Here is a 15,765-nt window from a genome sequence, read left to right on the forward strand (position 1 = left end):
AGGGGACAGACATGCTGAAAGAGGAAAGCTTGTTTCCCCAGACTGTGGCCACAAAGCTGGAAGTAGATAATTGATTTTATACAATTGAACAATTAATATACTTTAAGCAAATAGTGTGGCTAAAACATCCAATCTTATTAATTAGGAGGACTGTCGTTCTACGTTTGGCCATACAGTGTATTTTAGTGAGCCACATGGTGGTGTGAGTGAGTGAGTGAGTGAATGTGTCCATCTCCCTGTGTTCATTCCCATTGTTTCAGAATGGGGCTGGACCCAACGTGACCCAAACCATGCTAAAGATTATAGTGAAACTGATTTAGATAATTAACCACAACGACATTTGTCATGACTTCTTGTACCCAGCTTTCCCAATACCCTGTAATTCTGAGACTGAATGTACTGTATATTTCAATAAGACGCCGTAAGCCTGCGCTCTGCCCCCTGGCGGTTGTATTTGTTTACTGCAATTGAGAATGAGGCGTCGGTAACGTTAATGCCTTTCCCGTTTTTCTGATTACATGATTGTTGATTAGGACCGATTATTAAACTCTGGGGTGTGGAAAGCGACATCATGGTCAAAGATAAAAAGGACAGAGACAGCTGGGGTGAGTATACAAAGAGCGGTTATTAATTACTACCTAATGTTATGTACATCCCTGTATACAGTCCTGTTTATACGGGATATACGGGATAAATGATATAACAAGGACTAATGAGCACCACGCAAAAGCAGATATGTTGGCTAAAAAGGAGCATTATACAATAATATTGTGGCTTATTTTTCTATTATTATTTTAAATAAGCAATTATTATGATCAACGGGGCCACAGCCCATATCGAACCAGCCTCCTATAATGGTACAGCCCTGTGTTTACTATTATTATGCCTGTGTGTCGTTACAGTACCTGAGAAAAAGAACCACACATGTCTGTTATAAAGAACAATAATAATAATGAATAGTGGATTATTTTATACATTTATTGCCGAAACTGTTACATGACGGGGGTTATGGAGTGTGGTTTGTACTAAGATTAACGCATTCTGCAGCAAAATTGGGTAACCAGTTTCTTTAACTGATTCCCTGTGTGATTAATTTCGTTTATCAGATCCATGTAATTAGTTTGTAATGAACAGAGATGTTTCACAAGCACATTTACTATGTTATGCTGTAAAGGTACAGTATTTCTTACTGTATACGGGGTAATATGGAGCTTAGGACTGGGAATGATGGGAAACAGGGTGACCTATATAGAGAAATATGACGTATGGAGATGTTGGGTTCTTGGCCTATTGAACTGATCAGGCCATGGTCGATCACTATAGACCCACACTGATTCCTTCTATCCCTGAAAGCATGATAGAGGTATTGTAGGAACTGGAGTGTTTCAGCATCAGTCTTCATTTCAAGGGGCTGCTCAGTGGCACTGTAAAATATAGGATGTATGGTTCATAGACCCATTGAAGCATTGTGGTGGTAGCATTATGCTTTGTAGCTGTAGTGGCTTTAGTCAAGGTAAAGTGTGTTATAAACAGATCCAGATAACAGTAAACCTATAAATGTGAACGATGACCTCAGTATGGTGTGCAGAAAAGTAGCTTCATATGTGCATCTTTGTGTTCCTTTAAATGAGTGCATGGCTTTTGCAAAAATGATTGGGTTTCATTTAATTGCTTATTGTTCTTTGTGCAACTCTTGTTCCTGGTGTCTTTAAGTTGTCCTGCAACTGTTTTCAGGTGACCACTGGCTTCTCTCTTACCTTCCTCATTAATAACCTACACACCCTTTGTAAAATCTTGTGTGGTAAACCTGTCTGGGGACAGCTTGTGGTTCATGCAAATTGAACCAATCGAACCAATTGTACTGATAGGGACGTTTAAGGTGTTTGTCATGGATTTGTAGCATTTTCAATTAAAATGATTTATAACCCTGAAAATGTTTGGAATTGAATTTACCTTCACCATGATTGCTACTCATTGTGTAAAATCTTCCCAACCAACGACAAAATCTTTTATAATGAAACAAGGTGCAAATTGAATGAGGTTTTTTTTATTTGCAGCATTATTATCTAAAAGTTGATTTGTGTAACCTAACATATCTTTTATGTTTAACCATCATGTAGACTACTACTTATTTCAATCCTATTTGGTTTCCCTCCTACATACTTTTTTGTTTATATTCATTAGTAAGAAGGAAAAAGACTTAATGTATAAAAAGCAAAAACAAAAGTGGTTGAAACAGCTGTTGTTTTCACCAGACAATAAAAAGTGGGAAAATACCTACTGTACTAAAACACATAGACTAAATGTGACTTACAGTGGGGTCAAAAAGTATTTAGTCAGCCACTGATTGTGCAGGTTCTCCTACTTAGAAAGATGAGAGAGGTCTGTAATTTTCATCATAGGTACACTTCAACTATGAGAGACAAAATGAGAAAAAAAATTCAGGAAATCACATTGTAGGATTTTTAAAGAATTTATTTGTAAATTATGGTGGAAAATAAGTATTTGGTCAATAACAAACAAGCAAGATTTCTGGCTCTCACAGACCTGTAACTTCTTCTTTAAGAAGCTCTTCTGTCCTCCACTCGTTACCTGTATTAATGGCACCTGTTTGACCTCGTTATCTGTATAAAAGACACCTGTCCACAGCCTCAAACAGTCAGACTCCAAACTCAACCATGGCCAAGACCAAAGAGCTGTCGAAGGACACCAGGAAGAAAATTGTAGACCTGCACCAGGCTGGGAAGAGTGAATCCACAATAGGCAAGCAGGTTGGTGTAAATAAATAAACTCTGGGAGCAATTGTAAGAAAATGGAAGACATACAAGACCATTGATAATCTCCCTTGGGGTCAAAACATGGGGGTGGAAACATAATGCGTTGGGGCTGTTTTTCTGCAAAGGGGACAGGACGACTGATCCGTGTTAAGGGAAGAATGAACGGGGCCATGTATCGTGAGATTTTAAGCCAAAACCTCCTTCCATCAGTGAGAGCATTGAAGATGGAACGTGACTGGGTCTTCCAGCATGACAATGATCCCAAACACACCGCTCGGGCAACAAAGGAGCTCCGTAAAAAGCATTTCAAGGTCCTGGAGTGGCCTAGCCAGTCTCCAGACCTCAACCCCAGAGAAAATGTGTGGAGGGAGTTGAAAGTCTGTGTTGCCCAGCGACAGCCCCAAAACATCACTGCTCTAGAGGAGATCTGCATGGAGGAATGGGCCAAAATACCAGCTACAGTGTGTGCAAACCTGGTGAAGACTTACAGGAAATGTTTGACCTCTGTCATTGCCAACAAAGGTTATGTTACAAAGTATTGAGTTGAACTTTTGTTATTGACCAAATACTTATTTTCCACCATAATTTACAAAAGAATTCTTTAAAAATTCTACAATGTGATTTCCTGGATTTTTTTTTCTCATTTTGTCTCTCATAGTTGAAGTGCACCTATGATGAAAATTACAGACCTCTCTCATCTTTCTAAGTAGGAGAACTTGCACAATCAGTGGCTGACTAAATACTTTTTGGCCCCACTGTATTAAACAAGGTTGGTTAGGGTAGGTTAAATCCCAGATTGTTTCTTACTGTCTACACCAGTGCACTTTATACGGTACAAGTAATTGCTAACCAATAGTAACTAATATTCAGGAGATCCCAGATTTAGCAAACCAATGAAATTAATTAGGGCTAAAGCAGTGCCAGTTCATATTATACCTTCATGCTGACAACCAATCACAGTCTTGCATATTCCTGCTTTTTATGGCTTGAAGGATAGAAAAGATCAGTGTTCACATATTGATGTACAGTACAATAAACCACATGTAACTATTAGTATTTAAAATTCAAGGTTTTTACCCTTGTGTGTTCTTAAACAGTGCTTATAAAACCTTAATCCAATCCAGTGTCTGAGATCTTTCTAGCTTGGCTTGTTCACTCACTAAGAAGGGTCACAGTTTCCTTCTCATAGCTTTCAGTCTGCCACACCCTAACCCACATCTAGCATCACTTCTGTGCAGCACTGGCGTTGTCAAATTTCATAGCTAAAGTGTTACCTGCTCCAAAATGGCAAACCATTTCTGTCCCAGTTTGATAATGTTTAGCAAGACAAACAATTAAAACTAATAATTATAATACTGTATATCAATTATAATTTAAATTTTAATACCAATAAAAATACAAATATATAATATCATTTGTATGGTAGTGTACTCATGATAATATAATAATAGAACTTAAACACAAGTGGATGAGGACACAAAAAGACCCTAGCAAATGAAAAATGTCTGTGAGCCCAGTGCACTGTGAGAACATTTAAAATTTGTATAGAAACACCTTGTAACTGTTAAACTGACATGTGTGTGTATGTTTGCAGGATCATTTGTGGATAAACATGTATTTGAATGGAGTTCTGATGAAGAGGAGCCGGACGGTAAGGCTCGACCCGTGCAGGTGCTGCTGGTGAAGGATGATCACACATTTGAGCTGAATGAGGCGGCATTAAGTCGTATTCTGCTCGCCAAAGATCTCCGAGACAGAGAGATAGTGGCCGTTTCTGTGGCCGGAGCTTTCCGCAAAGGCAAGTCTTTCTTGATGGACTTCATGCTGCGCTACATGTACAACCAGGTAAGATCACCTGTTCATAAGAGATGACTCGATTCCAGGTTTGTAATCACTTCACTTTGAGAGAAAGGAATAGAGAGCCAATGAGGTGTGTAGCCTACAAGTGTAGTTTTCCACAAAAAAAACAAATACAAATTGCAATTGAAAATATTCAACTAATCTTACCTTAAATTAAATAAAATTAAATGATAACGTGTCATCATTTTGAGTTTAAATAAAAAAAAAACATTTACTTTTCCTGACAAATGTCCATGTGCACTGTTATTCAACCCTCAGCCTCAGAACTTGGAAACACTCTTTTGCCTTCATAATGTATAATAAGCAATATGCACCTAATGTCTGTATAATGTGTGTTTGCTCATAGGCATCTGAGGAATGGCTGGGGGATTCAGATGAGCCTTTGACAGGGTTCACTTGGAGAGGAGGGTCTGAAAGAGAAACCACTGGCATCCAGATCTGGAGTGAAGTCTTCCTGGTGGACAAACCAGATGGAAACAAGGTGGCATAGACAGGCACACAGTAGTTCAGACATTGACTTTTACTGTGTCCTTTTTTACAACCTGTAGTGGCTTGTTTTTATGTAACATTTGATTTTGTATCCACAAAAATCTTAAGGGAAATGAGTAAATGATTGTCTTGATACAGAGATGATGTGATGTACAGTATCTAAGTGATGCTAATGTTCCAGTCTGTCTAAAGTATGACTTAATGGCTTGGCTAATGCTCTGCTAATGGCTCCCAATGTGTGAAGCAGTCTTAATAACTGCAACAAGCCACGTAATGTCAGTTAAAGATTATAGAGGATTACCCTTATTTCTAATGCACTTGGTGTGTATACAGTAGTGTTAAAAATCATTATAATAACTTTTATTTCCATAAATGCAAATGCACTGAAAATACTACACTTTTAATTCTAAATCAAAACATTAACAACATTTAGCCAGTTTGTGTTAATCCTTTACAGAAAATTAAGAAAAATGAATATTAGGCTGTTCAAAAAAATAGCAGTGCCAGCATTTTTCTTTAAAAACTCAAAAAATGTATCTATAAACTGAAAATGTTTGAGGTTTCACTTTACTTTAAATTACTGAACTAATATTTAGTGGCATAACAATTGTTTCCGAGATCTGTGTTGCATGGAGTCCACCAACTTCTGGCACCTCTGAACAGGTATTTCAGTCCAGGATGATTACACTACATTCCACAGTTCTTCTGCAATTTTGGGTTTTGCCTCAAAAAAACACGTTTCAGATATCAGCCCACAAGTTCTCTCTGGGATTGAAGTCAGGGGAACATGATCTCCTCAAGTATTCTGATATATTTAAACTGATCCATGATCCCTTGTATGTGATAAACAGATGTAACACCATGGTATGAAAAACATCCCCATATCATAGTTTTGTACCACCATGCTTTACTACCTTCACAGTGAACTTTGGCTCGAATTCAGTGCTCGAGGGTCGTCTGACATACTGTCTATGGCCACTTGACCCAAAAAGAACAATTTTGCTTTCACCAGTCCACAAATGTTGAGCCATTTTTCTTTGGACCAGTCAATGTGTTCTTTGGGAAATTTGAACCCATTCAGGACACGTCTTTTTCTTAACAACGGGACTTTGCAAGGAGTTCTTGCTGGTAAATTGGCTTCACTTAATCATCTTCTGTACTCACTGGTAACTTCAGATGTTCCTTGATCTTTCTGGAGGTGATCACTGGCTGAACCTTTGCCATTCTGGCTATTCTTTGATCCATTCAAACAGTAGTTCCACGCTTCCTTCTGCGTCTTTCAGGTTTTGGTTGTCACTTTAAGGCATTTGAGATCATTTTAGCTGAGCAGCCTATCATTGCTGCACTTCTCTGTATTTTTTTTCTCTCTACAATCAACTTTTTAATCAAAGTACGCTGTTCATCAGAACAATGTCTGGAACAACCCATTTTACCCAGTATTTCAGAAGGAAATGCGCTATGACCAACCTGTGCAACATTTACCCCCCGCCTACCTTAAATAAGGGCCAAAATTGACACCCATTCTTCTGCAGAATGAATGACTTCACCAATTGAACTCCTCACTGCTATTATTTTGAACAAGCCCCTTTCAATCAATGCTTCAATTACTCAGAATGAACGGCATGCATGTCCTAATTGTTGGGTTTGTTTTGTTTTCAATACTCTACTACACTTTCAAGTAAATTTTTTGCTATGTAGAAATATCACTTCTACTAAAAACATTGATTTATCAAGTTAATGCCAGTGATAGCTCAGTGGTTAAGGTACTGGACTAGTAAACAGAAGGTTGCCGGTTCAAGCCCCGCCACCACTAAGTTGCCACTGTTGGGTCCCTGAGCAAGGCCCTTAACCCTCAATTGCTCATTGTGTTCCGCTCACTGTGTAAGTCGCTTTGGATAAAAGCGTCTGCTAAATGCTGTAAATGTAAATGTAAATGTTAATGGTGTTGGACTGCTATTATTTTGAACACTACTGTACATCCTGTCAGCTTAAAGGAAGAGAGCAGGGAAGAAAGCTTTTTATTCAGGAAAAGATAGCTGTGGTATATTAAGGATTGGAACTCAGGATGTTCAGTCCTGGGGCCACGTACAAGCCCCAGTTTCTTGGAGTAGTCTGTGCACTCATGCGAATTCTCTCCTGGCTTCTAGGTTGCAGTGCTACTAATGGACACACAGGGAACATTTGACAGCCAGTCAACACTGAGAGACTCAGCTACTGTATTCGCCCTGAGTACCATGATCAGCTCCATGCAGGTAAATCAACAAAACTGAGAAGCATGCTCTCTCTTGTGTATAACATAAATCATACCAGCTTATATAACAGATTTCTCTGATATGTTTCTCTGCAGGTGTATAACATATCTCAGAATGTTCAGGAGGACGACTTGCAGCACTTGCAGGTACATCAGCGCACTGTCTATTCCAGAGATGTTTTTGTTTTAAGGAAATGGGGTTGATATTTATGTGAAAAACCAAGGGCCGGTTAACTTTATCAAAATTATCTCTCTCTGTCTCCCAATCTGTGTGTATGTACCAAAAATGTTGGTTAAAACATTGGTTAAATATCTAGTCTTTGTACTGTTTCAAATTTTTAGTTGAGGAATAAGAAATCTAGGAATTAGGGTTATATGTGGGATTGATAAGCAGTGCCGAGATTCTAAACTCCCAGGTTTGAGTCTCAGCTCTGCTACCGGTTGGCTGGGCACCCTCTAGCAGGCATAATTAGCTCCTAGTCTGCTAGGGTGGAAAATGATCAGATTTAACAGAGGCGTGGGGCTGTGTAAGGATCCTGGTTGCCCAGGGCGCCTGCACAGCGGTGGAGGAGCGCTGAGGTTGGGGTGTGGCTCTCCATGCGCGAAGAAGGGATCGATAGACTGCGCACACATCTGAGGGAGTGTGTGTCAGTCATGTCACCCCCTCCTTGGGCACCACTAGGGGTCCCCAGCAGCATATTGACTACACTTAAGGGGGTAAAATAAATAAAAAAAACTGTCACATGACATCATACTAGATGCTTCGTGTATATAAGTGTGCAACCCACTAAATGGCAGTGGGAAGCCTGCATGTCTAAAAAACAAAGCTGGATAAATGCAACCTGGTATTTACAAGAGCCTTAGCTGCTTTCCCTTATTTGTGTTTTGTGTCTCTGTCTCTCTTTTTCTAGCTTTTTACAGAATATGGCAGACTGGCAATGGAGGAAACATGCCTCAAGCCATTCCAGGTATTTACATTCATCCATCACATCACATGACTCACATGCTTGTGAAAGAAACCTGGACTGATAGCTGCATGTGTGTAATATGTTCTGTTTTTTTCAGTCTATGATTTTCCTGGTGCGAGACTGGAGTTTTCCATATGAATTTCCCTACGGACAAGAGGGAGGGATGAAGTTTTTGGAAAAACGACTAAAGGTCAGACAGTTACTCTACATCAGTGCTGAGTGTGTGATCGTAGTTACTCAGATCAGACTGACTCAGCAGGTGGGCAGAAGGGAAAAAATTTATCACTGCATGGAAAACAAAGTGACATCTATAGGTTTATTTTTGTAAGGTATTGAACCATCAAGCTGAAACACTAAATCGTTCAAAGGTGCATCAGCTGGAGGTTAAAAAAGGAAAACCAGCGTTGTTGGTTAAAGGTGGTTAATGAAGCGAGTGCTGAAAACCTTACTGCATTTTGCATTCCCTGGTGGTTGCTTTTCCAGATCAGTCTTTAAATAGATACACACACACACCTAACAGAAGCAGTAGCTGCCCTTTCCATAAAAATAAGCCAAGAGAAAACAAGGTATGCTCTCTTGGACTCCCAACCCATGGCTGAGACATATAGCATGTAATTTTTAATACATAATCTCATTTGAATTTAAAGAAATACTACATTACAGTGCAATTAGCTGATTGATAGCATCAGGGGAAAAATCCGTACAATGGCTGACCCTGCGCTCTGACCCCAGTTTTCAAACAAGCTGGTGTATGTGGAAAAAGTGTATATGTATATATGACAGATAAAGGCACTCTTAAAATTTGTGACATGTAATACAAGTAACTACCATCTACCCAACTTTGAACATCCCTGACCGTGACATCCATCCACAAGTATACAGTACAAGTTCTTATGTTAAATGTTTCCCATACTGTACGTTTTAAGAAGTATTTATGACCAGGTCCATGATACACCACCCTGATACAGAGAGGGGTAAGAGCTTATATTAGCTACCCCACAATTGTAGATTTGAACCCTCAATCTTCTGAGTAACAGCCTAGCATCCTATTCATTGAGTAAATGTTGCTAATGAATGTTTGTGTGTGTGTTTAGATCTCAGAGAACCAGCATGAGGAGTTGCAAAATGTGAGAAAGCACATTCACTCCTGCTTCACCAACATCTCCTGCTTCCTCATGCCCCATCCCGGCCTTAAGGTTGCCACCAACCCCCACTTCGATGGCAGACTCAAAGGTACACACACACACACACACACACACACAAACACACAGGCATGTGATAATTTAGGCTCAACAAATCACAGTGGAAACTTTAATACCAGTACTATCTGAGTAATGCATTAACGTGACCTGCATTTTAGAGATCGATCCAGAATTCATTGGTAACCTGAAGGTGCTGGTGCCGTGGTTACTCAGCCCCCAAAACTTAGATGTGAAAGAAATCAACGGCAGCAAAATTACCTGCAGAGGCCTACTGGAATATTTTAAGGTAGGGACTTCATGCAATGTCACTTGAAATGAAGTTTTTGAACCGTGACACAGCAAGTTGTTTTATTAAGCAGAACCGGTGAATTAAATTGAAGTTGGACTGTAATTATGTAACACACACTATATGATAGTGACCAAGTCCCAAACTAACTTTGTCTGACTACCTGAACTTTGTTTTTACTCAGGCATATATAAAGATTTACCAGGGAGAAGAGCTGCCACACCCAAAATCCATGCTACAGGTACAGCAAACACTTAACACCAACCACTACATAATCGAAAAAAGAGTGCTTATACCGAAAATCACTAAATTAGTATTGTTTTAGCATTAAAACTCTGCAGACCTTAAACCAAGAAACGGTGACATCAGCACCTCAACTAGCATTAAAATAAGCATACCAGTAATCCCATAATGATCCGGGCTTGGGGCTTAAGCTAAGAGCGCATTTAAAAGCACACTTCACAAAAGATAGGCTGTTTGTCTGCCCTAGACATAGCCAATCATGTCTGTGTAGACGCCTGGCTGGCTGATAGTACAGATTTGAATTCCGGATCTTAGCGATACTGGGCTAGCGTATTCTACCGCTGCAGCATACACATTTAAAAATCCATTTTAAAGCCGCAACACAAAGTGGGCAGAAAGGCAGGAGTGTGGATACTTTTGGAGTGTGGATGCTGCTGCACAATGTCTGAGAAACTCAGCATTAATGTTGCCTTCACAGATGTGTAAGTTGCTCATGCCATTGGCACCAGCATACCCCCACCTCACCCTACAGACATCAGTGTTCAAACCATATAATAATAATAACATGATACAGACTACATTTATTTGTATCCAACATTTTCAAAAACCATACTAGTACTAGTAGGCTGACTGTATATTTTGGTGTTTGTGTTCAGGCCACGGCAGAAGCGAATAACCTGGCGGCTGTAGCTGCAGCTAAAGACCTGTACAACAGAAAGATGGAGGAGGTGACAGACCGGACAGTTCAAACACACCTTCATCTGAATATTTGTTGATCGATATTTGATCAGTGTCTTTATCTTTTCTCCTTCTCTCTTAAACACAATTATTTCCTTTTAACAGGTAAGTGGAGGTGACAGGCCGTTCCTGGCCCCGAGCGAGCTGCAGGCTCGTCACGCGGAGATCCGTAACGAAGCGCTGGCTGTGTTCCGCGGTGTGAAGAAGATGGGCGGCGAGGAGTTCAGTCGCCGTTACCTGCAGCAGCTGGAGACTGAGATCAACGAGCTCTTCGTGCAGTACATCAAGCACAACGACTCCAAGAACATCTTCCACGCGGCACGGACGCCCGCCACGCTCTTCGTGGTCATCTTCGTCATGTACGTGGCAGCAGGTATCACTGGCTTTGTGGGCGTGGACGTGATCGCCAGCGTGTGCAACATGGTGCTGGGCTTTTCGCTCATCACACTGTGCACCTGGGCCTACATCCGTTACTCTGGCGAGTATCGAGAGCTCGGTGCCCTCATAGACCAGGTGGCAGGAGCGCTGTGGGATCAGGTGAGCAAACATCGTGTTTGTTACTACTCTCTTTAAATACTTGATGCATGTTAGTACATGAATATCATGCAACCCTTCTATTTATCCAGGCTTGGGACAGGCACTAATGGTGCACTAATGGCTTTTCCCAATGGCTGGGTTTAGGTACTGCCATGCGCATTCAGTATTTGTGAGCCGAGCCTAAGATTCGAACCCCTGGCACCCAGGCACTGCTCTTACCATTATGCCACACAAGCTCTCAGGTCAGGTGTCGCATATAGTGTTTTTATGGTTTTTTATACTTCAGTTTATTTTCCTGATGTACTTTTTACATTTTTTCCAATTGTCCCCACAAGGTAGTTATATTCAATTACCCGATCAAATTTCGCTCCCTCTGCTGTTGCTGACCTCTACATGTGCAATAGCCGACTGCTTCTTTTTACCTGCTTGTGGCAGGTTTATATAAAAATCCGTATTGTGCATGGAGAGTCACACACCAATCTCCGTTACTCCACTATTACTCCACTACTACTCCACTACTACTACAGTGCCTCCCAAGTGGCCATGAAAGTTTAATCTTAAAAAAAAACAATAAAAGTACATTTCTGAATTTCTTAGTATTTGGTGAGGTCGTATTTAAAACTGGTAAACAGTGCCTGCAGATTCATTATGAGGAGATCAAATCTACATGCACACAGTCATCTGAGCATGGACTTTACTGGAAAAAATCTGACCCTCAGTACAAAGGAATTAACATGGTCAGTATTGCAAAAGTGCTTATTCGCTTTTAGGTGGTGTTAAATTTGAATAGTGGCGCCCAGGTGGCGCAGCGGGATATTCTGCTAGCACACCAGCGCCGAGATTCTGAACTCCCCAGTTCGAGTCTCGGCTCTGCTACCAGTCGGCTGGGCGCCATCTGGCGGGCACAATTGGCAGTGCCTGCAGCAGACACAAAATTGGCCAATGTGTCTGCAGGGTTGGGGAAATGACCGGACTAAGTGGGTGGGGTCTTCAACGCTGTGCAAGGACCCTGGATAGCAGATAGAAGCGTCTGTGCAGTGGCACGGGCGTAAAGAAGTGGTCCGCTAGGACTGCGTATGTATCAGAGGGAACGTGAGCTGCAAATATACCTTCCTCGAACACAGTCAAGGATCCACAGCAGCGGAAGACAAATTGACTACGCTAAATCGGGAGAATAAGGAAAGAAAATGCGTAAAGAAATTTGGAAATATATGCACATTTGTCAAAGATACAATTTCTGCCTCAAAATGTTTTGTTGTATTGATAAACACTGTATTAAATTTAAGAAAAATGCAAAATAGAATAAATTGGCTCTCACAATATTTGAACTGATTACATTTACATTTTCAGCATTTAGCAGACGCCTTTATCCAAAGCGACTTACAGTACTGTGACATTATGCAGTCTAAGCAATTGAGGGTTAAGGGCCTTGCTCAAGGACCCAACAGCAGCAACCTGGCAGTGGTGGGGCTTGAACCAGCGACCTTCTGATTACTAGTCCAGTACCTTAACCGCTAGGCTACAGTTGCCAGATTAACTGATCAAGGTGGAGGATATTACACTGTGGGGATAAAACTCCACCACCTTTACCACATTGTATTATATAAACATTTCAGTTTTAATACGTTTTCCATCGTAGCATCTACCAATTTAGCCTCTTGATTTTTGCCCTCATTTATCCTGCTGTCACATGATTTCTGGCCACATCGTTGCTGCTATAGGTTACACAGTGCACTACATGATATTTACCACCAGGGGGCGATTTAAAGGTCCAGGAGTGACCTGGAGCTCGCAGACGCAGGCTAATGTAACACGAGCATGAGAACTACCACTAGAAAAGTCTAACCCAAGATTATAGGTTATGAAATCGAACTGACTTTCATCTCACACAGGCATGATTTTAAATTGTATTTTAGTGTTTCCACTTCAGCTCACAATCAGCATACCCTGTAACTAAGCAAAGAAAACATGACATGAATGCTGTGGCATTTATTTTCTCCTCTCTTTGTTTTTCTTACTGCCTCAGGGAAGCACCAATGAGGTAAGGGACATGGGCATGCCTGTACATCTGTGCTTAAACACATATCTGCATGAACCCTGGCTCTCAGGAATTCGGTTCATCATCGTTAACCAATTCCTTCCCTCTGTCCGTCTCTTTCCCAGGCTCTGTATAAGCTGTACAATGTGGCTGCCCATCACAAGCAGCTGTATAATCACGCCTTCCCAAAACACCAGCCTGAGCAACAACCCGAACAGGACAAGAAGACAAACTGACCATACACACACTTGTACGCATGAACACACACAGATACAAACCCCCAAACATACACCCACTCACTTTCGGAGATGTGTCAGCCATAGCCAGAGCTTTTTAAATCATACCAGTAACATCCTGTAACTACAGAGTTCAAGAATGTACAATGTTCAGCTTGTTACTGTATAAGAAACAGAGGTCTGATGTAGTAATCATGGCATGGTGTGGCACTCATAGCAATCCAGAGGTGAGGATTGAATACTCAGGCTGACTAATCATAGCTGAAGTCCTGTGTGTGTGTGAATAGTCTCATCTAGTGTTTACTGTTCTGTTTAAGTTTTATAAACATGTACAACATGGTCTAGATGTCTTGGTTCAGACTGGGCGATGAAATGTAGCAAGGGTGTACATTTTTAGGAATTTTCCGTGACTGGATTGGGAAGTTTTAGAGACTGCTGTGTAAGGAGAAATATTAAGATTCTTATAGAGTATACTTAAAAAACATCTGTCATTTCTTTCTTATTTATACTGAGTTCAAGCTGAGTTCAAACCACTCACATTGTGTAGAGAAGTGGGCACAGTCAGGATGTCAACAAGAGACTTAAAATCAGAAATGGTCTGCCATTGTGGCCTAAATGTATATTGCTATGTACATGCTATGATTTAGCATTTTAGTTGTGACCACCTTGCATGATTATTCATTCCTGATTTGTATATATAAACTGAGTCTTTTTGGTTGTTAGCACACTAAGGTAGCTCAGCATCTTAAAATAATTTTTTAAAAATCACAACGGTGAAGGACACATTTGGGTTTGTTTGGATTCGACAGTTAATTTTGAACTTGTCGTAGGTAACATTAAGCACTGCCCCCTCATGGTTCAACTCAGCAAAGCAATTCTGTTCATTGAGAGTACAGTTAAACAAAGTCAAAGAAATTGAAACTCATCTGCTGTGTTTGGCCTACAGTTTTGATTTGCATGTGTGAGTTTATGATGTGACTAAGTGTTAACTTAATATACTAAAGTATGCAGGGTGAACTCAAGGTCAAGGACTGGCATGGTAATTCTTTGTTTTAAACTTATGATTTCTGGACGATAAGGAATATTGCTGCACAGGACTGGAATTAGGAAACGCTTTTTACATTTAAATGGTCAGTAATAACATTGCAATCCCAGGACGACCCCTTTTGTTTTAATGTCTGGCACCTCTAGGTTACTTGGCAAGTTTCTTGGCAAGTCTTGGTCAGCAAGGTCTAACTTGTGTGTCCCTATGTTGTGATGTCGAGTTGACTAAAATTGGGCAGGTGATTTATAATAATATAATATATAATTATAATATATAATATATATATATATATATAAAATATACATGTTGTGATGAGTGAACTAAAGCTCAGTCTGTATGTTTGCGATCTGGCTCAGGCGTTTTATTTGTCATTGTTGATAGACTATAAATGCACTTCGGTTCCTTTTGCTGTAAATGTACAATATTTACACCCACACACTGAAACGACACTACAGGAATTATGCTTTATGCACATTGATGGCCGAGTGACACTTTATCCAGGCTTGGTTATTTTGTAACAAGTGTTTTGTTTTATGTTAAATTCTGTGCAATTTATAAAAAATAAAACATTACATGTTTAAAACCAGGTAATCTAAGTCTCCTTGGAGTGCTTCAGTCAGAAAAGCTGACAGCTGTGTTTTGTAAACTATGGCTCACACATCCAGTGTGTCTGGTCTAAGCTAGAGCTGAGAAACAGTATAAAAACCATGGAGTAAAGAGGGATTGATTAGAAGCCATTAAGCATCAGCTAACTAGAGTTGCATTCAATATATGAAGGAAATCCACAATTCCCCTCACTGATGAAGGTATTTATATAAATATTAATATTCTATCTGGGCGGCACGGTGGCTCGGTGGTTGCACTGTCTCCTCACAGCAAGAAGGTCCTGGGTCGATCCCCAGGCTGGGTGCTAAGGGTCCTTTCTGTGCAGAGTTTGCATGTTCTCCCCGTGTCTGCATGGGTTTTCTCCCACAGTCCAAAAACATGCAGTCAGGTTAATTGGAGACACTGAATTCCCCTATAGGTGAATGGATGCGTGTGTGTGTGTGTGTCTGCCCTGCAATGGACTGGTGCCCCGCCCAGGGTGTTACTGTG

The 15,765-nt window shown here is 40.5% G+C and overlaps 1 protein-coding gene across 1 annotated transcript; it reads left to right on the forward strand.

Moving 5' to 3' along the window:
- The first annotated feature begins 556 nt into the window (after nucleotides 1–556).
- Nucleotides 557–14,066, forward strand: atl1 (atlastin GTPase 1). The gene is made up of 14 exons (XM_062994829.1): nucleotides 557–605; nucleotides 4,372–4,622; nucleotides 4,984–5,118; nucleotides 7,274–7,378; nucleotides 7,474–7,524; nucleotides 8,289–8,345; nucleotides 8,443–8,535; nucleotides 9,440–9,578; nucleotides 9,706–9,833; nucleotides 10,018–10,074; nucleotides 10,733–10,804; nucleotides 10,920–11,351; nucleotides 13,378–13,392; nucleotides 13,515–14,066. Exons 1-14 carry the CDS (start codon nucleotides 572–574, stop codon nucleotides 13,623–13,625), a joined length of 1,680 nt encoding a protein of 559 aa, XP_062850899.1. The 5' UTR covers nucleotides 557–571; the 3' UTR covers nucleotides 13,626–14,066.
- The last annotated feature ends 1,699 nt before the right edge of the window (nucleotides 14,067–15,765 follow it).

The sequence above is a fragment of the Trichomycterus rosablanca genome, chromosome 5, assembly GCF_030014385.1.
Source record: "Trichomycterus rosablanca isolate fTriRos1 chromosome 5, fTriRos1.hap1, whole genome shotgun sequence".
Taxonomy (NCBI): Eukaryota; Metazoa; Chordata; class Actinopteri; order Siluriformes; family Trichomycteridae; genus Trichomycterus; species Trichomycterus rosablanca.

Coding starts and splice junctions, on each gene's coding strand:
- atl1 (XM_062994829.1), top strand. CDS start 572: ATGGTCAAAGATAAAAAGGACAGAGACAGCTGGG. Junction 606..4,371: donor AAAGGACAGAGACAGCTGGG/GTGAGTATACAA, acceptor GTATGTTTGCAG/GATCATTTGTGGATAAACAT. Junction 8,346..8,442: donor CATGCCTCAAGCCATTCCAG/GTATTTACATTC, acceptor TGTTTTTTTCAG/TCTATGATTTTCCTGGTGCG.